Source organism: Miscanthus floridulus, chromosome 1, assembly GCF_019320115.1.
Source record: "Miscanthus floridulus cultivar M001 chromosome 1, ASM1932011v1, whole genome shotgun sequence".
NCBI classification, from domain to species: domain Eukaryota; kingdom Viridiplantae; phylum Streptophyta; class Magnoliopsida; order Poales; family Poaceae; genus Miscanthus; species Miscanthus floridulus.
Window position 1 is genome coordinate 26,867,939 of NC_089580.1, and position 23,059 is coordinate 26,890,997.

The following is a 23,059-nucleotide window of genomic DNA, read 5'->3' on the forward strand; positions in this document are numbered from 1 at the left end:
TATGTCAAACCTGACAATATTTACATGCCATTGCTGCTTTCCATTTTTTCGCCACATGTCAATGCCAACGTTACTCCACACAAATATCTTCTTCTCGACTATACAATTTGACAATAGGCAGTCATGATTACCAGTGTTTCATGATCTTTTTAGTTTGATTTCAAGTGAGGCATCTGATAAACTTGAGCATATTTGCATGTGCCATTGCTGTTTGGTAGCTTTTGTTGACCATGTTTCATTGGTGGTGATGCTGCAAACAGGTATTTTTTTTCCTCGACTGTGGCATATGAGAATATGCGGTCATGATTATCACTCTTTTTCAACCTGAACACATTTGCATGTGCCATTGCTGTTTGGCCATTTTTGTTGACCATGTTTCAATGGTGGTGATGCTGCAAATAGGTGTTTTTCCTCGACTGTGGCATATGAGAATATGCAGTCATGATTATCACTCGTTTTCCATCTTTTCATTCTCATTTGACCTGCACTTGAAGTGGGGCCTAGGCATATGATGATTAATATGTTTAATCAACTGAGGCATTTGGCATATGGTGTGACAGCCCATTACATATAGATTGTCTTTTTGTTATTCTTAGTCAACTGAGGCACTTTGGTATATGCAATGATGACATGCTTTTTCATGCCTACAATCCAACCTCATGTCCCGCACTTCATTGCTAAATGGAAAAACAGGTTCCTGCCCAGGCTTAATGCTTTTCTACAGTTGTGTCATACTATGCTCTTATCCTCCGGTAAACCTTGTTACTGCTACCTTATGATGTAATGGATCCCCTGCTTTTAATTCCATATTTTCTTTTTTTGCGTTTACATACTCTCGGCGATAATGGCAAATTGTAATAATATATCTGTCTATGCACATAGTATGTTCCTGCCATGTACCCCCGCTATTAGTTGGTTGTTACTATTTGTCGGTGCAGAAAGTGACCAACAAGTAAATATTTGTAGTTTTTGCCGTACGTTGTGATCGGAGGTGGTCTAGCACTCAATGACACAGGGTTTATACTGGTTCAGGCAACGTGCCCTACGTTCAGTTTGAGTTGGTCGGTGACTTTATTCCTGAGCCCAGGTGCTCGAAGTTTGCAGTGGGGTTATAAATGAGAAGGGAAAAGATGGGGGGTACAAGAGGTCTGGTCGGACTCCGGTCGGAAGGGCCGAGAGTGACGGGAGCTCCGCTATGAGCTAAGTGTTCAAGCGTGTGCTGGTGGTTCGAACCTGGCGGTTCTGTGGTTGTGAACTAGTGAACTTGATCGATCTGATAAATTTGACTGAGCTTAATGAACTTGGATGAACTTAGTTTTTTGGAAGAGAGCGCATCCCCTTTTATAGATGAAGGGGATGGCCTTACAAGTGAGAGGGAGAGAGTATGTATGCTTCTAAGTCTTGTTGCCCACGCCGATGGGTATAGGATGATGGTAGACACCCACAACACTGTTGGATGTCAGATGCACGTGGGAGGTTGTGTTGTCTTCTTCGGCTATGGCAGACATCGGCGCCCGCCACACTGGTGATACCCGGAGGTTTGTGAGTGGTTTTACCATGTTCGCCTGCTACGGTAAATGGCGGCGCCCACAACACTGTCAATGCCCAGAGGCATGTAGGGGGGGCTTACCGTATGGGAGTTAATGGCGCCTACAATACTGTAGGGGAAAATGTCGGCGCCTACAACACTGCTCGGGCTCTGTTGTGCTAGGGAGGTTGCAGAGTACTGTTTTCTGCAGGTGTACAGAGTACGGTCCCCGACATTGCGGTTTGACTTGTGCGTCCTGCCCACTTTCTTCGTCTGCTCCCTGGTCCTTACCGAGCGGGCGTCCCCAGTAGGTTAGTCCCAGTCGGCTCTGATCGTGTTAGTCGGAGAAGAACGGTGAGCAGGGGTTTTTGGCATCCCCGGTCGGAGACGCGGGTCAGAGTCGGAAGTAGTGCTTTGGCCAGGCCTTCCGGTCGAAGAGGCCGTCCGGAGGCGGGCTGGAGGTCGAAGCGAGTGCTCTGGTCGGAGAGGTGGGCCGGAGTTGGAAACGGGTGCCGTTCCTCCTTGGTCAGGCCTTCCGGTCGGTGATTGGATCGTCCTTCTAGCTTGTTGTTTAGGTACTTCAGCCGGCCCATGAGTTACGCGTTGTTTGCAACGTTGGCTGCTGGGCCGAGCCTCTGTTGGAAAGCCGGTCTGCGAGGGACCCTTGGTTTATGAACCCGACACTACTTCTATTTCTGTTTTCTATTTTCCTACTTTGCTCTTCATTCCAACTCTACGTTTGTTGTCTTACTCCTGTGCAAGGTACACATTCAGTAAGGCACAATCATCCCACCGCATATTTTTTTGCCTGCTAAGCTTGGTTTCCTATTCCGTTTAGGTTATATATATATATATATATATATATATATATATATATATATATATATATATATATATATATATATATATATTGGTTCAAGACCTTTTCTACATTGGCCTCTAAAAATCTTGTCTTCATTCCAAATAGATTCTTGGCTTCTGCATTGCTACATCATACTTTTGCTGTCATTGTTATTTTAAAGGTTCGTTGGTACTTCGCTTTATTTGGATTTGGCCTTCTTCTTTTCCGTCGCCTCACCAATGGGTTCACAGGTAGTGCCTACCGTACATGGATGAATGTGACCACACTACTGTTTTGTCCCTGATGCCATTTGCCATTTTTTTACCTTCTTGAGCCTCTGATGAAAATTCCATATCCATTGCTCAATGATATGATCTGATGTTTGTTCGCTTGTGAGGTACTGGGCATGGCTGTTACTTATATCATGCAGTTTCTGAGGGTAAACCAGTTCTCAGCATGCCTTGAAGCTCCAATTTGATGAACAAATGATGATTACTATACTTCTGAGGCCTCTTAAAATCCTGTCTTCGTTCAAAAAAGATTCTTGGCTTCTGCACTTTTACAGTGATGCTCTGCCCTCGCCCTAACCCAAGCAGGGGTGTGCACGCTGCTGCTGCTGGGGCTCGACTGCAGTGAGGGGCTTGCCAAGACCTTCCACGACGGCCACCCAGCCGGCCAGGGCATCAGGCAACAGGCCCCCAGCACCCAAGCGGCCACCTCTCCCTTCTGCCCTTGACTGGTTGCCTCCTTCTGCTGCGCAGTGAGCCATACGGTGAATAATTTATCCTAATTAATAATTTCAAACTGATAGTGTTATGTGTATTTTTACTATAGCAATTGATTTTTTAGTTTGACGGTAGTGAATTTTCTGGCCATATGTTAATATTTGACCATTATTATAGAAGAAAATATTTGGTCATTTGGCATTTCTTGAATTAACAGGACTTCTGTTAACTTTATAGGAGTTTTTCTTGAATTTACATAAGACACAGAGGTTCCATTGCCTTCTCACATGTATTCAGGTGTTTGTTGGGGTTGGGTGATGATAACCATGTTGTCTAAAACATGCTGAAAGTGTCTCGAGCCAGATACCTATACTGTTCTTACAATTACAATTGATCCATTATCTGTCTTTGGATAGCAAATAAAAAATTAAAAGCTAATGACTTTGCTGTTAGGTCAGGCAGCTCCTGTCGTTAGCCTCCCCACCACCGGCAAAAGAGGACATCCAGTACACTAGTACACTGATCAATCTCGCCACAGGCATCTTTCAGTAATCGATCTCGCCAATGTCCAGGTACTGACTACCTTCTATCCTCACAGTGAAAGGTTTTTTTATCTGCGCCATAGATTGGGAGATGTCCTTCTGTAAAAAAGACATTAGTAGCCAACTGGTGAAGACTTGGATAGCCTTTTCCAACTGGTGCTTAGTCTACTGCACATATGATATCTTCACATGCGTGCACAGTAAAAATCAAGTTGAATTGAATTGATGTTTTGGTTTTAACAATTTACTTTTATAGTTGCAATTATTTAGCGAGACCGTAACTTATAGAATTTGCACTTTTTTTTGTTTCTTTATCTTAGCTGACAGGATATGACAGGTTAGGTAAAACTTTATGCTCAAATTTTACAGCCTTCATGTGTGTGATATGAGTCATGAGTGAGGTCTCAATCTGCCTTTCCAGCTGTTGTTTAGCCCTCAGCAGTTCTAGCCAAACCATATCTGAGAGAAGAGACATTCCGAATCCCAAAATCGAGACCACCATCTAGAGAGAACGTCCTCTGAAACAGTCCAATCCCACAACAGTTACAAGCCAAACGCAGCACCCTAAGGCAGTGGAATCTAATCAGAGACTGTCAATATGCCCGTATGTAAAATATCCATAATTTTGGGAGCTCCTGGATGTCAATATGTCAAGATTTTTTAGCAACCTGTTTTCCAGAACTTTGAAACTATAAGCTAGCCTTCACCTGTACATATTTTTCAGTATATAACCTCCATCACCAGCACGTAGAGTTGTTGTCGGAAAGTGAACAGCACTGAATGGAAGATTGGTTCGTCAGATTTATCTGTACGTAACTGAATGTACAAATTCTTTGTGCAATTTGATTTTCCACGCGCCCAGACATGATTACGCGATGCTCTTATGTTTGTGCAGGTTGCAGGAAACAAATTTACTCAGATCAAGTGAGACTGGTGGTGGTTGTTACATGGAGCGCTTCATCAAGAGGATCTGCTTATGATCGGTGAGGGGAACAATGACAAGGAGGACCAGATTGATAACAAAAAAAAAAAATCAGGTGTACTTATTTGCTATCCTAAATTTTCTACTTGCTCCTAGAAAATTTTCCATGCATATTTATTATGGACAACATTTATGCGTCGTAGATGCTTTGGATCAATTCAACCGTGTGATGCATGTGTAGTGTTTCAGTAGCAAAATTGTCAGTTCACATAGTGGCTGGATGGCTACTTCATTTTTTAAGTCATGTGTAGTGTTTCAGTGCTTTACTGTTTCAGTTCAGAGCAGCAGCAGTCCATTATCAGTTCACAATAACTTGCTTTGCTCAACTAAAATAGATATTGTTTTGGTTTTAATCTGAATTATTTCACAACAACTGGTGATGTGTTTTTCAGTTGTTCAGTTTCAGACTTACAACAACAGTTAGATATAGCATCGTGCTGATGTTTTGATTTTCAGTGGACAAAGTGCTCCTCTGATCCATCTGTGTAGCCTTTATGTATGTTGCTTCGGTAGCAAAATTGAATTATGGTGTCCACTGCATTTTTTTTGTCCTCACTGGTTCCCATGAGGATAATATAATCATTGGACCTTTTATTTTTCTCCTAGAAAACACTAACTATTAGGTGAATAAAGTTTTCGATATTGAGCTATTCAGAAGACAATGATTTTGATTTTAAATGTATGTGCATCATGAAATAGCTGTAAAACCAATCCTACAACTAACTATAAGATGAAATACCATACAGCCTAGCTCTTCTGCCCTTACCTGGTTGCCTCCTGCTGCTGCACAGTGAGCCATACAGTCAGAAATTTTAGTACTTAGTGATTCCAATCGATGTGAAACATGCCCTATTTACTGTTCAATGGCCTATTTCCTGTGTTTTCTGAAGTGGATTGTTTTCAAATTGTTGCTTAGCTACATGAATTAAAGGGGTGCACCTGCAGGACGCTCGAACAGCCACAGACACGAGCATGGTTCTCAGCTACAGATTTTGTAGTATTCTAATTGTCTATCTTTTACGAAGGCTTTTGTTAATGTTTCACATTATGGCCCCGTTCGCTGGTCTGAAACTTGGCTGAAACTGGCTGAAAAATACTATTCCGGCTGAATTGTTGTGAGAGAAAAATACTGTTCCGGCTGAAAAAAGAAGCCAAACAAGCCGAATATAGGATAAGCCGAACAGGGCCGAGTTGTTTAACTTTAATGAAGAATTATGTACTAATGATGTTCCAAACATTACGCTTGCAATTTTTTGGGTAAAAGTGCGACATTTTATACATATGTTATTGTGCTATTATTTTTTCTGTTCCAACACACAAGCATTTACCTAGCATCTTTTTGAACGAAGACAGGATTTTTAGAGGCCCCGAAGACTTGCCAATATCTTAGAATGGTCTCGGCTATTCGCCAACCCATACATTTGTGCGGTATAAACCTAAAGATACTTGCACTCGCGCTCCCTTTGTACTAGTTTCTAAAACCGTTGAGGCGCTGTCGCGTTCTAGGGAACAACTCGGTGCAATTTTGTCCGGTTTCACTGTATGGACACGTTCCAAATCGTAAATAATACTGTTGCTACCACCAACACAAACCTATGCAACGCCCAACGCAGCACTCCCTATCCAGTAGGCTGTAGCCTGTAGGCAGTTGAGTAGAACGAAACGCAGACGCAAGACAAGAAAAGCGAACCTACGAGCATCAATTTTCGCGGTACACGTACAAGGCTCTGAGAAAGCAATGTAGTATTGCACGTAGCATTTGCTAACATACTCTTCTTGATAGAATCCTAGGTGATAAGATCGCATTTATAAACGAGCCTGCAAAAACGCAGATTAGACGGTCCACCTCATAGTTTTGTATCATAGACGTGAATTTATCACCCATCGTTGGGGTGGCAATCTCAACGGTGAAATCACTTGATATCTGAAGTATGCAGCAGTGAGATTTACATACTTCCATTCATTACCACGGTTAGCTACATACATTTTCTGTTCTACGTTCAGTACACAGATAACAAAAATACAGCGCGGCAGCCACATATCAATCCCAGTCAGCATCAAAGAACCCAGCATCCTTCATTTCAGAATAGTAGACGTTCTCTAGGAGCATGTCTTCCTCCTACACATATAAAATTACAAAATAAATCAGCAAAGACAATTAATTTCATTACAAGTCACAGACAATTATACCAGTAGACAAGCTAAGGAACTAAGGAAGAAGCACTACACAGTAACAGATTATAGGCAAGAAGGTACCTGGAAGAAGTCTGCTAAGAAAGTCACATATAGAAGGGGAAGGTAAAGAGAATGATAGCATACGGTTGTGAGATTATATAACCTACAGCGAAAGAGGTCATCATCCAATATTGCTCCTGAAGGTGAATAAGTTGCCATAAAATTTGAAAAGAGTTCTGTATGTACCATAAACCAAATCCGGCTCCACTTGCAAGAAGGAAACATCCAAACAGTGATAGGCTATTCAATAGCAACATCGCACATACATAGTTGTAGTAAGCTGGTTTTGCTGCAGTAAAACAACCACGAGACTATGGTCATGAAACACCAAACAAAAGAATTTTGGAACATACAAAGACAATAACCAATTACCAGGCAGCCTGTCCCTCCATCTTGAATGATGCATGAAAACAATCAGGCCATAGACTCCAGTAAGCACAAGTTTGTGGAGAATCCATAGGCCCCATTTCCCACCAGTTCCTTGATCAGCATCAATGAACAAAGGAACACCAAAGCCAAAAACATATATAGTCTGAATAAGGACAAAGTCAGTTTAAGATAGAGCAAAAGGCTACAACAAGTGAACTAGAGTATTAATCCGCTTTCCACTTGCAACATGATTTAACACATTGAAACAAGGAAAGGCGTGTCAGGTTAGGTTAAGTCATGGGGCCTTCTGGCCTTGTCTTTCATTGAGCAGCCAAAAAAAACCTTTTACAGTGACATGAGATGAGCGGGCAAGATCTATTACCAATAGAAATTCAGTACCAACTTGCAATAACCAATCCACTATCATGGAACAGTGTAAACAAGAAAAATATTATGTTCTCTAATAAATTAACATTATGGACCAGATACACCAGTCAATTAACTTAGATTGTTGCTAAGAAAGCAAATACGACACAGCATCGCAAAAAATTCTAGTTGAATCCCAAAAACTGCAACAACTAAGTAATGAAACCTAACACACATCACTTCTAAGAAAAGCTAGTTACTGTTCGCTATGCCTGAATTTTGGAGTAGATCATACCTTGAGCAATACATCAGCAGCAACTACAGCTCCAGAGATAACAAAGGTTCGTGCCAAAGATTCAAAACCACTGGCATCATTTCCTTGAAGTAGAAAGGCTATGAGACTGACTTCCAAGAATAACATTCCTGATTTTGTAAACAGTGACAGTACATTCCAAGAGAATGCCCTGTCAGGCATACATTGCCATGCCTGCAAAAAAAAAATCCATACTTACATAAGAGGTACAGGTAATACACAATGTAAAAAAAACAATAAAAATGAAATTTTGGATTCATAAGTCAGGATTGTTCATCTGATTTTCCTTCTGTAGTTCTGTACAGCAGGACCATATCAAATCTAAAAATGGATTAATCCACTTACATTAGTAGCAATACCAAGATGTGCACCGCAAATCTAATCCTAATAACCAGACCAATGCGAAATATTATTTGACATCAACACCCAGCCATCAGGGATTTTAATTTTCCTTAACCCAGCTGAGCTTCCCACCTGTTCATCATTACCAGCTATAACATGACCCTAGGAGCTTGCTATTTCCTTTTTGAAAACCCACCAAGCCTTGCTACTGGCTCAATATTGAGACTCCCTGACGAGTGACCAGCTCCTAGCCTACCCATCCTACCCATAGGATTCGATCACGATGTGGTCTTCAGTTATTTCATTATCGAGTTGAAACATCAAAAGACTACTTGGGTATAACTAATGTTGACCAAAAGTTCACCTAATTCCCAATTTCCATTCTTTTACCTACTTATTCTACTCAGCCATTGAACACTAGAAAAACATACAAACATTACTGATTATCATTCCAACCTGAAATACAATTCAAAAGTGTCATGATCTGGTATAGATTTCTCACAGCTCAGTTTTACCAACAAGTTCATCTCTCATTAGCTCCACTTGCCCCTACTTTTCAAGAAGAAATTCCCCCTGCCTTTCACTAGTCATAACTTAAACTACACGCACAGCAAAGTACTTTTTTTAATGGAAAGCATTCCCCCTAATGATCATCAAATGACCAAATCAACAACCCAATCAAAGCACGGAGAGTTTCATAACCAGGCATACGGGACTTAGAGATAAGCAACACAGGGAACCAATCCGAACCTGCAGGAAGCACCAGAGGAGGTTGAGTACGGCGACGGCCCAGAGGAGCGCGTAGTACGCGACGACGACGACATGAGAGCGGCCGTAGCTGAGCCTACGGAAGCTCCGCCGCGCCTGCCACGCCAGGAACCCCACGAAGGCTAGCGACGGCAGCATCACCGCCAGGCTGTACAACACCCCGTGGCACTCCGACGCCCACCATAACGGCCCCAGCGACACCGCAGCGCCGCCCGACGACTCGTTGGCCTCCGGCGCCACCGCCAGCGCCATCCCGCCGTCCGCGAGCAGCGCCCGCATCACCGACACCGGCCCGAACGCCTGGGAAAGGGGAATGGACGTGGGTGCGCGCTAGGGTTTGGGTCGGTGGAGGGATTCGGTTCGGGAGGTGGAATTGCACGGAGATCGATTTGCTCGATTGCCGAAAGATTCCACCGGCTTGTGGTGGGGACTGGGAAAGCCGGAGGCCGCCGAGTGGGTCAAAAGCCAAGGAGGAGGAAGATGGAACGGAACACCGATGGCTTCGTGGTGGGCCATAGGGCCCACACATGACGGCTTTGGACGGCCCGATAATAAATTAATAAGAAGCTTACGCGCCAAAAGGCTTTCTTTTATTTCATTCTCTGCTAGTTTATAATCCGCATTTAAGATATTTATAATGATGTGCCAATGATTTTAAGAAGATAGATAAGATATAAATTACACCTAGATAAAACTTATATTGCTAAAAAAGACTCGATAATATTTGATTTGGTTTTCAACTCTGTATGGATCAAAGAATGAAAACTATAGAAAGGCTTTGAACTAATGGATGAAACTCTGTATGATTTTTAGAATGAACTAATAGATGCACAATTTTGTTCTAGCTCAGCCCAAGCGCGCACGCCTTACTGAACACGGTATAGCGAAAAGTGAGTTCGGGTTTTTTTTTTCTGAACCCGAATCTGGCCATTTTCCTAACAAAAAAACAGCGAGCAACCCGCTTAGGCGCAGGACCGGCCTGAGCCTGGCCTAAAAAAGAGATCTGAAACAGCGGTCATAACCATCATATAGCAACCAGGCGAAAGAACAGTAACATCTGAAAGTTACAGACAACTAGCATTAGCTATATTTGAAATATCACCGTGCTCCTACATCTGATCACATAACACAGGATAAGTCACATCACCATATTCCTACGTCTAAACCGAGAAGTTGCTTCTAATTTCCTAACAAAAGAAGCCAATAAGGCAACGGGAAAGCAGTAGTATATTCTATGTTTCTATATTCCTACGCAGCCAGCATTGCGGTGATGCACGACTACTGGAAATTGGGACGAACGGGGGTAGACTTGTTAGTAGTCCCTGAACTGCCCTAGTTCAGTAAGCGACACTTGATACTACTCAGCGAGTCTACTGGTGCTGCAGCAGCCCCATCATGTTTCTTGACAGTAGCTGTGCAGGGGTCGAGTCCAGAATTTTTAGCGTATCCATGACACTTCGCAAGACGATAGACAATATACCACCGCTCCAAGTCCTGCAGCTCTGATGCCATATCATGTAATGTCATCATCTTCTCAGCGCTGAGATACACAGGAAAATACATAAGAATGTCAAATTACGCGAGTATAGGAGCGTCATTATTATCGCAGTCGCTGGAAAGAAGAAAAGTATGAAATCATGGACCAGTACAGTGTATGTTTGCAGATGTTTATGATTAACTGCAGAATTCAAATACTAAAGCCCGTGAGTTGTAGTTCAACTATTGGTACACCATACCTTAACAAGGAAATTTCCAGCTTGCCAAACCTCGACCCATAGGTTTCCAGAACTTCTGATAGGATTTTTGAGTCTTCCTTAGCAGAAGTGCTGCTCTGGTGTAGTAGCCTGGCCAAATACCAGAACATGAAGATTCTCAAGATCAAAGTGAGATCTAAGTAGTCCCAAAACTACAAAGATATTATGAATAAATCAGCCTGCTGATTATGATATGGTTACAGTCCCTTATACTACATCAAATAATTACTTTTTTTTAGTTTTTATCTAACTAGACTAACACTGAAGATGTTAAAACCTTGGAGAATGATACAAAAGGAAACATATTCAAAAGAAAGAAAACAATGCTTACGTGTCGTCATTCCCAACAGACAGAACAGTGTCACATGCGTCACTGAGTGCGAATTTAGAAAGGTGGTATACAATGGTTTCAGCGGAATTAGTAACATTTGTGGCAAGAAGTCTAGCTGGTACAACAGGAAGAATATTCTGAATCAGGCTAGTTGTCAAAATAAGTCTTTTCCCAGCTCGAGTACTAAAGCTGCTACTTCCCATTGTTGCATTCTCATCATCTACCTGCTATGCACAATAAGGATGTCAGGCCAGGGGGAAAAAATGCACAACAGAAAGGGTTTTACACTACATAGCGAAAATCATATAACCTTCTCAACCAATCTTTTGGTAGCACGAGCCCAATCCAAGTCAGGAATTCTATAGATCAAAACAAACAAACAAACATCAGCGGATCAGCCCCTTTGCACATGTATGTCAAGCCAAAAGGAGTTGCATAAACATTTTTTAACAAAAGAAGCAAGTCAAACTAAAGCTCAAATACTTTGTTCAAAAGATGGGTGAGTTCAATTAAAAATCAACACCTTCTACGATGCCTGCTCCCATGCACAGTCATGACTTGTGCATGCCATGCTAAAAGCTTTTCTGTAGCCCTTTTCCGCTTTTTTTGCTGTGAAACGGCCTTGTCATCAAGCTTGTCAACTGGCAAAACACTTGAGTGTGAAGGTTTGCTTGCTGAGTGTATGGTACTCTGCTGAGGATCAACAATCTGGCTATAATCATCACAACCATACATGTATGTTTCAATACCCATACTCTCAGGAGTGAGTTCAAAAGACTTGGGGTGGAGGATGCCATAGTATTCAGAATTGTATTTTGCCCTTAAATCTACTTTCTTGATCTCTGTTCCCTGAATACATGATGAGTTGAGGTCCTTGGACAAACTCGGGCCAGGCTCTTGAACAGAAGTAGTCTGTGTAATGGGTAGCTGCATGTCTGAGCGTCCAGTGTGGTTTGAAGTACCTACTCCAAAGATGCAATCTGTGACTACGCCAGGTTGTGCTGTCTGTAAAACTTTGGCTGCCATTGCTTCATCATGACATACAGAAGCGCCTATTGGACAAGATTGGTTATCCAATCTACCAGTGAACTCTAGATTGCAATTAGCAACACTGTCGGTCATTTCCAGCCTAGTATCAGTAGCAACACTCTGTGGTTGCTGTACTAAAGTACCTTCACCTGTGGGCAGCAGGTGTCCTTTACCATTCCCCCCCAAGCTAATTATTGAACTGGGCTCACCAATACTTTTGCAACAATCCAGTAAAGGCAACCCAGAACTTGACATATTTTGCCACTGAGATGCTGAAGCATAAAATAAGCCACATGTTTGAGAAGTAGATTGATACTGTTCAGGATAAGAAGACCCATCGGATATAGCTGATTCTGGTGGTCCAGTTTGCATATATGGGGCAGTATTACTAAAGCATGCAGCAGAACCACTTTGATCTAATTCGATCTTCATACCAAACTCAACCAAATTGTCACTGCATTTTAACACATTTGATTAGATTGCAACACAGAAATACCAAATTGGGCAGTGAACTTAAGAACAAATAAATATTTGATTCGATACAGAAAATGTGGACACTTTGCTAGTTTTAGTGTTCGTAGCAGAGTAAGCTACTATGACCCATCTGACTGAAAATAGTGAATGCCATTACCAAAGAAGTGTTTGGCAGTAACATTTTTGTTACAAACTAAAAATCCATCTATAGAAATAGTTAAGACCACAGTTATAAGTGTTGCAAACACCATCATGCTGTTACTGTGAAGAACAAGTATTAGTAAAGTTGCAGGCTCCTAATTTCAACATGAAAATGAAATTAATCATCAATGATATGATGACACTGCAGCACCTCAATTTACCTTTGCTCAAACATTCCACATGTTTGCGAAAAGGAATCAGTCGATACACCAAACGAATTTAGAAGTGAATCAATTTCCATTTGCTCTTCACATTCATACAAGAGGGGTGACTTTTTTGAGCCATTATCCACAGTTCCATCTGCACTATATACGAATGAACTTGACAGTTGATGTGATATATCATTCTGTCTGTCTTCAGTGCTTGGTATAAAGCCAGAAGATTCTATGTGACCAGGAATTGTTCCCCATTCAGCAGAATGCATTTCACCTCGGCTTCCATTAACATGGCTCGTTGTGGGCCCTTTCTGATGAGGCAGTTCAACCTCAAAAGATGATTTGTTTTGCTCATTGTTATTCATCTTATATTGGAGATCAGCAAAGTTCTGAAAGCTACAAACAGTGGAGGCACTTGTGAGGGTGGTCTCAGTATCACCAGGGAAAGGCAAAAAACTTGAGGTGAAAGATGGGCTTTTTAAAGAGCCATTGTCCCAAACAACTTGATGCTTCATGGTATTCCCACCGGACAGTTCTGCATGATTGAAAGTCAAGTCACTGCACTCTTCATTGAGTCCATTGTCGCTGTTGGATGCTTCCAAAGCCTCTTGCATTTGCATAAGGGCATTCCAAGTTCCATCCCGTGTGCCCGAAAAGTGGTTATTGCTTTGCAAAGGAGTACTATATGGATAACTTGCAATTCCTATGCTACAACTACTTCCAAATGAGACAGCTCTGTCATCAGTGTCATAGGAAGTTAGTTCTTCTGTATGATCAAGACAGGATGCATTAGAAGGTCTACGCCGGTGGATGATATTTGTGCTGATATTTTGCATCTGCATTCCTTCATACACTTCAGGCTGAGGAGGCCCCAGAAGGTAGTCAAATTGCTGATATCCTCCCATCACAGAAGAATCATTATTCAGACCAAACTCTGCATCATTCACGAGAAGACCTTGGGCTTCAAATCCCTGCTTTGAAACAGAACAACTGTACTGTAAAGCTCGAGTATAGAATTCCTGATTAGCATCTTGTGGAAGATAAAATGTGTTTGGGTCAACTGACAAATCTTTTGCACTCGGCCCATCCACATTTACCAAAAGTTCAGCACAATCGCTAGACTGGGGACATAGCTGCAAATAGGCTGCCCCCCTGAACCTTGAAACAGGAGTGGTGCTCATGCTTTGATCACGTGATCAGCATCTGCAGGTGATTGGATCCAAAGATTTACACATACCAGTTAGAATTAATCAGATCAACAAAACCTGCAACAACTGTAAGACCCTAATTACCCATTTGACATCTTATGACCTACGAAAAATCACCTCATGTCCATGTGCTAAGAAAACTAAATAGAAGAATACTGCACAGTATAAAGCTAGAACGGCAAGCCGAGAGCTAGAGATTAACAAAGGGCATGTGCCACCCCCCCCCCCCCCCCCCCCCCCCCCAACCCAAGCTTAAAAACTCACCGAACAAAAAACCCTTGAGCTCTAAAACGGCCAAGGGCATCGACATTCACACTGAAGAATCAACAACGAGCCACCTCAAAGCTCAAGCTAATTAACAACTAGAACGGCTAGCTAAGCAACCAATCAACTACGAGAATAGCTAAACAAACCACCGATAGAAGTAATAAGCGTGCGCGGCGAGATGAAGCGAGGCCTTACTGGCTACCGGTGAGGTCGAGTGTAGCGGCGGCTCGGCGGTGAGCTCCTGGACCCGCGCCTAGCTGCTGGTCTGTCTCGTGGGGTTAGGGTTTTGGAGCTGGGAGCGGAGCAGCCAAGGCGAGCACCAGTGAGAGAGCACAAGGAAGGGAGCGCAGACTGCGCAGTGGGAACGCGGAAGCTGCCTGCCGAGTTGCCGACTCGTGCGCTTTGACTTTTCTTTCAGCAGTCGGCGACCGGGCGGCGGGGGCCGCCAACTGGGCCGTATCGGCCCGGCCCGTGTGGGCCCACGTATAAATCTACTTTTAAATTCTCTCTTTCTCTTTTCTTTTTGAGATTAATCTCTCTCTTTCTCATCCCTCCAGAGTCCACAGAAGAGAGAGAGAGGAGCGAGAGAGAGAGATGAAGGAGGGATCGTCGTCGGGGGGAGGGGCGCTCGCTGGGGGCAGCGATCCGAGGCAGCTGTCGACGGCGAAGCCGTACGCGCCGCCGAAGCTGTCTCCCCAGGACCTGCCCATCGACTACGCAGGCTTCCTCGCCGTCGTCTTCGGCGTCGTCGGAGTCATGCTCCGCGTACGTAACCATGTCACCCTCTCTGATCTGAATTTGATTTCCGGGTAATGTTTAGATCTGGACAAGTTTGTGGTAGATCTGCATGCTCGAGCAGTCCTGTGTGAGTGATGTGTGCTACCTTACGAGCTACTACTATATTGCACTTGCTAACGCCACGGTGACATCAAGAAAAAAATAATAATAAAACTAAAACAAATTCCATACAAGATGGAAACACTGTTATTCACATATTTACACGTTGAGATGGAAACACATTTGTTGAAGCTATGCCCTATTTCTAACTGCTTGTTCCTCGCCCTCCTCTTTAGAAAGAACGATGAACCTTGCTTTTTCCTCATTCTGGATTGAAGAATACTCCACATCAAAATAACATCAAAATATTAGGAATAGAATAAAACTGGGCGGAAGAATATTCCACATCAAAATATTAGGAATATAATAAAACTATACAGTAGCATGAGAGGAGGCCATGACGCCATGCCAATTCAGTTTGTGATAGTCAATTGGAGGCGCATATGCAAAAGGAACAAATCTTGGCTGCGGGAAAAAAAGTTGAATGGCATGATTTTGTAAATTTGAAAAATAAACTGAAAGGGTGTTAATTGAGAAGATCTATCAGCAGAACCATTGACACCTATCTTGTGACCGCAAAACACATAGCAAAACTGTCTACTTCTACTGGAACATAAGACTTACCTTCTTTATTGGAATAAAGATCTCTCATGCTATCTCTCAACTTTAGCAGGATGAGAAGCATCATCCACACTATTGGTTGAAACCAACCTTCCAAAGAAATGTAGGCAATCACTGAACATGAAAAACACCAAGGATCACACTAATATAATAAATAACTATGCAGAAATGTCTAGGCAGAGGCGATACATCGAATACCTTGGTTGTGGTAAGGTTCTCCTTCCCAGCAGCTGCTGCGCGGTGACGATGGCCCTGGACAGCAGCAGCACCCACCCGGCCGCCCGAGCTGCTCCTGCACCACGCTCCTTCCCCCGCTCGACGCCCTCGACTGTTCGCCTCAGGTCGTCCAGTGCCTCCTTCATCACCTGCACGAGCGCCAGACCACATGAAAAAAATCGAGCCATTTGCGCACGTGGCACGGACGCACACGCACCTGGAGCACATCCTCGATGCGGCGAGCCTTGGCCGCCCGTTCCTCGGCCGCGTTTTGAAGATGCAACAAATACAACATCTTAGTGGACTCATTAGAATACATAGAAGCCAGGGTCAGACTACAAACATGGCAGCATACATTCGCGAGTACAACATTCCCATGACTTGACACAGGCAACAGAGAAGCAGATCAGTTTTAATTGTAAATATTGGCTAAATATATCCATTATCGATGGGGAAGAATGATTAGCAGCAACAAGAAAAAAATAAAAAACCTAGAATATATCCATTAAGTAGCAGGAGCAGCCTCAAGATTCCTGTTTGAGCAAGTTGAGGTATGTACATTCAAAAGAACAGGCTACGCGGGCTTCCTCGCCGTCGTCTTCGGCGTCGTCGGAGTCATGCTCCGCGTACGTAACCATGTCACCCTCTCTGATCTGAATTTGATTTCCGAGTAATGTTTAGATCTGGACAAGTTAGTGGTAGATCTGCATGCTCGAGCAGTCCCGTGTGAGTGATGTGTGTTACCTTATGAGCTATTGATGGTGACGTTATGGTTGCCTTACTGGGCTGCATGCGTCGATATGGTTTCGGTTTCTAATCGATTTCGGTTTGCAGTACAAGGTGTGCTCGTGGATCGCGATCATCTTCTGCGCACAGTCGTTGGCAAACATGAAGAACTTCGAGAATGATCTGAAGCAGCTCTCCATGGCCTTCATGTGAGTTTTCTTAACATGTGCATTGAACTATGAATTTGGCTTCTAAAAACAGTACAGAAAATCTAGAGCAGCATAGCGACATATGCTTACTCAGTTTACCAATAGACTCTGAGTATCTTTTCATACTGTAAGCCTACCAAAATACAAACTGATTTGGAAACCCATATTTTACTTGTGTATGCTTAAATTTTCTCCTAATTTTCATTTGTAGCATCGGCTCTTGCTGAAGTTGTGCAACCAAACTATTATTTATTTAGTTCATTCATTGCTCCTTAGTTATTGCCATATGTGCTCCTCAATTTATGGGTTGTTTGTTAACGCTGAATTGATTTGTGCCATGGTTAAGTAAGACTAACATTTCTGCCTATGTTATGCTGCAATCCTTAGGAATTGGTTATAATTTTATTATAGGCTTATTGTTGCAAAATATAACCTTTCGTTGTTACTGATGTTACAACTGTGCTTCTTGACGTGGAGGCATGCAGCTCCTGAGTCACATTTACTATGAGCTTCCATCATGATTTTACAAAGAGTAAAGTGTACTGCTCAAACATGTTCAGAGGTGTCAAATAGGTCACCAGACTATTTTAAACTGCACTATCGGTTCCTAAACTTGTTTGGGAGTGTCATGTAACTGTCTAACCTACTAATTTACAACTTCAAGTCTCTAAGCTTGTTAATTAGTGCACTCAAGGTCCAAATCTCCCTGATTAGTGTTGATCTGTCAGTCCATCTATTTAGCATATACGTACATGACATCCAGAAGGTGTCACTCCTGTCTTAAAGGAGATACGGTGGCTGGCAACACTACTGCTCAGTTGGACGTGCGTGCTGAGTTTGATGCCCATGTGGGCATTTAATTGTTTGCTTGTTTAGACTGTAATGTCCTGTGTATAAAGCTTGGTTTTGAGTCGGCGTTCAACGTGAGTTTTTAATGCTTTGTTGCTATTTTGTTAGTAAGTTTTTTGGCCACACTATCTAAGCTCTTGGTGCTTAACTGTGTGAGCAGTTTAAATGGTAGTGACGCGACAAACATGGATGACTTAATCCTGCTGTAATTTCGTTGCTTTGGTATTGAAATTTGGGATTCCCGTCGTGGGAAAAAAGAATGTGTCATTCCTCTCCGGCGGATGTTGCTCGATTTGTGGGAGAGGAGAAATGAGAGACATGAGAGTGGTGCGTTGCTGCCATGGAGGTTGCTAGTACGCCACATGGGCAGTCGCACATTAATTAGCAAGATTTGGACCTCGAATGACAGACTTAGCCAATTTAAGGACATGAAGCTGCAAATTAATATTTCAGGGACCTATGTGATGCTTCTGAACAAGTTTAAGGACTGCTGAGTGCTGATGCAATATACTTGTTTACAAAATTTATAATTGTGCCACTCGAGGTTCAAATATCATTCATTGGCATATGCTTGCCTATTTGGCATGCCAGCATGGCCATCTGAGAGAGGGAGGGAACCGCCGGTGTACTTTACTCTTTACAAACATAGCACTCTACCGCAAGTAATATCATAAATATGTGATGCAAAGTTTCTGTTCAGGGGCTGTTGTTAAGACTTCAGGTTGACATATATCAACTTGCGCAGTCTACACATGTTGTGTTGCTCCAAATTAATACACCCTCCATTCACATTGTCATTTTAGAAATCACTGTGGTCCAAACACTTTCATCACCGGTTTCTATTGTAGCGTATTTGTGAAATTAAATATAAATGAAACAATAGTATGAGTATTTGACACCTATCTTTGCGGGGAATAATAGGATTAATAACCTATGACATGAGAAAGTAATTGATACCATATGTGCTTCACATTGTTTGTCAAACAATCATTAATCCAAAAGCAAGTATTAACCAGATGGAAATTGATAACATGTGCTGTGGCTGTATGCTGCCCGAGCCAAATTTGAGCAATGTTTTGTCCTTAATTGTGAAAAGAGCGCTTATTAGCATCCATCATACTTGTCATTTGTACCATTCTTTATTAAACTCGACATTCCCCCGATGCTTAGTTCGAAGTAGAAATTAAAGTAGCAGAATGAAATGTATTTCTTTTGGGGTGGATCGGTGGGTGGAGTAGGATAGGGGCATGAGTCTTCATGTACTGAATTCTCTTAAACGTTATACTTCTGGATTTCCTTTTCGTTAAATGTTGTAATAATATGGCTTAGATTGCTAACTATTGGAATTGACTGATAAGTGGAGAAATACTCCATTCCTTAAAAAAGTTCGTTTTGGACATGATTTAAGATACCAAGGAGTGATTAATTAGAGTCTATTTTCCCTTGTTTGCCCTTATTAAATAGCCTGTTGGGCATCCATTTGATGAATAACTCCGTGGCGAGCAGCGCGGGTTCGATCCCACGCTCGCTTATTTTTGTTGCAAGCACTGCTTCTTTTTCTTTTTTGCGATTTCTGCATGGCGTGCTGGTACTGCATGCGCCGGAAAAGAAGAGGCCAGACAGGTGAAGTACTCCATGCACTGGAAACGAAGAGGAGTTAATGCATGACTGCATGCGCTCCAAACGATGAGGCTGCGTTAATGCGGGGGCCAAACTCGTCTCATGAAATGGTGGACCACCTAAAATGAATTCCTTTGTGAAAACGCTCCAAACCTTCAGAGCGAATTTTTTTAAGGGATGGAGGAAGTAAAAGATAAAGATTGGTATACTTCAACAGTATCTAGAGACTAAAAGAAATAACATGCAAGATATAACTAAGATTTAGACAAGGACCTACATAGCAGCACACTTCACTTGCGTGACTTTGCTCCTGTAGTTAGAATTAAGCTTTCAAATACTGTTAAGTTTCTGCAGTTCACTTTCAATATAGTCTATGTCAGCAGAAACCTGTTTTCAGATGGAGAGTCCTGCCTGGTCATCTACAAAATGGCATCCATAAATCTATATTTCCATGACCTAATTGTATTGCCAAACATAATGTTCAATGTGCATATATAATGTCATGTAGGGTTAAAAACTGGCAGGATATATCCTGTCCTGTTTTTCACATTTGACCAGCCCGTTTTCATATTTCTGGTTTCTGGGGGAAAAAAACCAGAAACAGGATGGGAACCAGGATGGAAGTCTGGGACAGGGACCAGAATGGGGAGAGGGTCCATCTCGCTCGTTTTTGCGGGACCCCGTATTTATACTCAGAAATGCCCCATATTTGTCATTGGAGATAAGCCCAGCAAGCAACAGGAGCAATTCCCCGTACCCCTACAGGCTAAGAGTCCCACACACACTGGTCGGTCCACCAGCCCAGCCCGGCAATGCGACTATGCTTTGTGCGCCTGTGCGCACAGGCGGGTGCCACCTGCTGCCACGAGGCCCTTGCATAGCTGCACCGTGCTGCTGATGTGCCACCGCACAGCTCCCCACCTTGCTTGTCACTGCCCGCTTGGAACCCCTTTAATCTTTATCCCATCAAGTCGGGCTCTCGGTGGATTTTGTTGCCAACATTGGGTTTGGGAAGCATATTGTCTGTGCCGCTGTCACAATCTGCGGCTGGGTGCTGTCTGCTGACTGCTGGCCTGCTGCTTGTGTCTTGTGCAGCAACACCCAGCCAGCCAGAGCAAACCAGTGCCTAAGCAGCCTGCAGGAGTAGGACTGCAGCTAGTTCACTTGTTTCCATATGTTGTTCAGTTGTTCATTTGTTTGCATATGTTAGATATGTAACAATGTAAGTGTAAACGTGTGGTGTTCAGTTTAAATTTCCCGGTTTCAGTCCGTTTCTGTTGAATTCCTGCTTATCCTGATTCTGTCCTTTTTCCCATTTATCCGGTTCATATTCCTGTTTATCCTGATTCTGTTCCCAACTTTTCTGGTCTCGCTCCAATCCCCGTTGATATAATGTGGACATGAAAAATTAGTAAATGGTTTTCCTGCTCGTTTCTGTCCGATTTCATCCCTAATGCCATGTTAGCAAAGGAAGAAGCTACACAGTGCCATCATCCTCTTGGAACTGTGTTTCAAAAGAGCTTCTCCACTTTGGAAAGATTGGGTGTAATTATTGTTATATTTCCAATTTCTACTCTTGCTTTAATTCTGTGAAGGAAGTCAAGTGACCATACCATGTTGCTCTAAGTCTCAATAGGGGTATCTGTGACCTCATTAACTACTGTTTAGAGTTTAGACTTGTTTATATAAGCACAATGGGTTGGATGGATATCGTGAAGAAGGGTATCAAGTATCTTGTTTTGCTAGCAAAAATAAAAGTAGCTAAGAATAAAGTTTCCCATGAAGTTTGGTTGCATCTGTTTTCAACATTTGGCTCTTAATTTCCTCAGATGTTCATGATAAATTTGTGCTTTCTGTGGAATCTCAATGTTTCTCTATTTAATGGCATCCACAACTAGAAAAGTTTTACCAAAGCTTTTAACATTTCCAGGTTTGCTGTTATGGGTCTGGTGACGAACTATTTTGGACCCCCTCGTCCAGGCAGTACAAAGCGCTAATCTGTGGAAGGACACCATGTGCTTCATCCTTCATTGGCTATATCTAGCCAATCTTTTTGGTGCTTCGATAGCTTTGCCATTGGTTCTGACATTTATGTATGTCCAATTTGAGCAAACGTCATAGGTATGGACAGGACCGGTACATGTATGATGCCCAATAATTTATTTGTGCAGTACTAGTACATGTCTTGGTTCTCCCAGATACATGTATGTTGATCAATGCTTCCTGGACTTCGGGTCTACTTCATGTCCCCTCCCCTTGTGTTCGGCTGAGCTGTATTATTTACTGTTTATGCTGGAAAACACTGTTTATACTGGAATGTTGTGAGAGAAAAACACTGTTCCAGCTAAAAAAATAAGCCGAATAAGCCGGCTTAAAGTGCAGCTGAACACTGCTCAAACTTCCGTTGGTAAGCATTCTGGGATATGTTACTTCTGGTTTATCATTATCTTCGTTGAGATTCTGCGCTCGTGACCAGTATATTTCCTTTTCCGAAATGTTATATAACACATATGTGTTTTAGAAAAAAAAAACACATAGATTTTTTTTATCTACGACGTCTAGGGCACATATGTCGTAACCGGCGTGCATGGAGGCACCACGCCCGTGCCACCATGTCCTGCTGCTCGCGCTGCTTCCCTCTGCTGCCTGCTAAGCACGCGGCTAATCGCGTCGGAATCCCGTGTTCGTGTGGCCGTAGCGTAGCGTCGGGCCCCCTGTCGCTGCCAACCGCCGAGTACTGCTGTGGTGCCTGGTGCGTGTGATGGCGTCGTGCGGCGTCACGCACTGGGGCTGGCCGGAGCCGGCCGTAGTGTCTGCGCCGCTGGTCCAGGCCAGACCACGCCTGAGGCTCCACCAGACCAGGAGTCGCCCAATGCCAGTGGCGCGTTTATGGCGGCAGCGGATCGGCCTCTCCTCTGCCATCTATGATTTATCTTTCTATAGAAAAAAATATTTCTTGTGTTCTGTGAATCTGTGATTTTATGATTTGTGATTGTCTGGAGGTAGAAGAAAGCTGGAGACTAGAGATAAAAGAATGGTGGAAACTGTTGGATCTTAATCCTACGCTATAAAAAATGGGGCTATTACGTTTCTACCCTTACTTTGAACTCCAATTGTGATTTTACCCTCTCTTTTCGCCATGTTGCATTTTTACTCTCGCTTTGTAAAAACGAACACTCAATCTACCCCTCTTTATAACTCTGTTAGATGTTTATGTAAAAAAAATTAAAAAAAAAAGGAAAAGACAGGCTTAGAAGTAGTTAGGACAAAAATAACCTTCCACTCACCCGTGACTCTCCTATCCATCCCGATGCGGTCTCGGCCTTCTATCGCGGGCGCAGCGCTCGGGCGGTCGGCAGGCGCGGCTCCGGCGGCTGGTCAGCGCGGCCGGCGCCGCGGCTGGGCGGCGTGGAGGGGCCCCTCGCGGCGCGGCCAGGCGAGTGCTGGGCGGCGCGGCTCGCGCGCTCGGGCAGCGTGGGCGGCCGCGCGACTACTGGGCGACGGAGGAGCGGCCGGGAGGGGTGTCTGGGCGGCGCGGCCGGCGGGGCAGC

At 43.2% G+C, this 23,059-nt stretch overlaps 3 protein-coding genes across 5 annotated transcripts; 1 reads left to right on the forward strand and 2 right to left on the reverse strand.

Annotated features, from left to right (window-relative positions):
* Positions 1-6,451: 6,451 nt before the first annotated feature.
* Positions 6,452-9,442, reverse strand: LOC136467200 (protein CANDIDATE G-PROTEIN COUPLED RECEPTOR 2-like). The gene is made up of 6 exons (XM_066465824.1): positions 8,994-9,442; positions 7,884-8,075; positions 7,226-7,385; positions 7,040-7,142; positions 6,875-6,956; positions 6,452-6,737 (listed from the first exon to the last, which is right to left on the reverse strand). Exons 1-6 carry the CDS (start codon positions 9,288-9,290, stop codon positions 6,660-6,662), a joined length of 912 nt encoding a protein of 303 aa, XP_066321921.1. The 5' UTR covers positions 9,291-9,442; the 3' UTR covers positions 6,452-6,659.
* A 260-nt stretch (positions 9,443-9,702) lies between these two features.
* Positions 9,703-14,815, reverse strand: LOC136467008 (uncharacterized). 3 transcript variants are annotated; one of them, XM_066465649.1, is made up of 7 exons: positions 14,626-14,815; positions 12,962-14,158; positions 11,620-12,579; positions 11,407-11,455; positions 11,097-11,320; positions 10,748-10,855; positions 9,703-10,551 (listed from the first exon to the last, which is right to left on the reverse strand). In XM_066465649.1, the coding sequence occupies exons 2-7, from the start codon at positions 14,134-14,136 to the stop codon at positions 10,344-10,346; spliced, it is 2,724 nt and encodes a 907-aa protein (XP_066321746.1). In that variant the 5' UTR covers positions 14,137-14,158; positions 14,626-14,815; the 3' UTR covers positions 9,703-10,343. The 3 variants fall into 3 exon arrangements, with proteins under 3 accessions (XP_066321746.1, XP_066321690.1, XP_066321825.1); XM_066465593.1 differs by having other exon boundaries at positions 11,097-11,323; XM_066465728.1 differs by lacking the exon at positions 9,703-10,551 and having other exon boundaries at positions 10,780-10,917; positions 11,097-11,323.
* A 148-nt stretch (positions 14,816-14,963) lies between these two features.
* On the forward strand, positions 14,964-21,747 carry LOC136467272 (protein Asterix-like). Its single transcript, XM_066465941.1, has 3 exons — positions 14,964-15,195; positions 16,939-17,039; positions 21,439-21,747. The coding sequence occupies exons 1-3, from the start codon at positions 15,025-15,027 to the stop codon at positions 21,503-21,505; spliced, it is 339 nt and encodes a 112-aa protein (XP_066322038.1). The 5' UTR covers positions 14,964-15,024; the 3' UTR covers positions 21,506-21,747.
* The last annotated feature ends 1,312 nt before the right edge of the window (positions 21,748-23,059 follow it).

Bases quoted from the DNA above. Each gene is read 5' to 3' on its own strand.
- LOC136467200 (XM_066465824.1), bottom strand. From the start codon at position 9,290: ATGCGGGCGCTGCTCGCGGACGGCGGGATGGCGCTGGCGGTGGCGCCG. The intron at 7,143-7,225 runs GTAATTGGTTAT...GTTTTACTGCAG, and splicing joins ATGGAGGGACAGGCTGCCTG to CAAAACCAGCTTACTACAAC. The intron at 6,957-7,039 runs GTACATACAGAA...CTTTCGCTGTAG, and splicing joins GGAGCCGGATTTGGTTTATG to GTTATATAATCTCACAACCG.
- LOC136467272 (XM_066465941.1), top strand. From the start codon at position 15,025: ATGAAGGAGGGATCGTCGTCGGGGGGAGGGGCGCTCGCTGGGGGCAGC. The intron at 15,196-16,938 runs GTACGTAACCAT...TTCGGTTTGCAG, and splicing joins TCGTCGGAGTCATGCTCCGC to TACAAGGTGTGCTCGTGGAT. The intron at 17,040-21,438 runs GTGAGTTTTCTT...TAACATTTCCAG, and splicing joins CAGCTCTCCATGGCCTTCAT to GTTTGCTGTTATGGGTCTGG.
- LOC136467008 (XM_066465593.1), bottom strand. From the start codon at position 14,136: ATGAGCACCACTCCTGTTTCAAGGTTCAGGGGGGCAGCCTATTTGCAG. The intron at 11,456-11,619 runs GTGTTGATTTTT...TTTGATCTATAG, and splicing joins GGGAGCAGGCATCGTAGAAG to AATTCCTGACTTGGATTGGG. The intron at 10,856-11,096 runs GTAAGCATTGTT...GTATTTGGCCAG, and splicing joins TCTGTTGGGAATGACGACAC to GCTACTACACCAGAGCAGCA.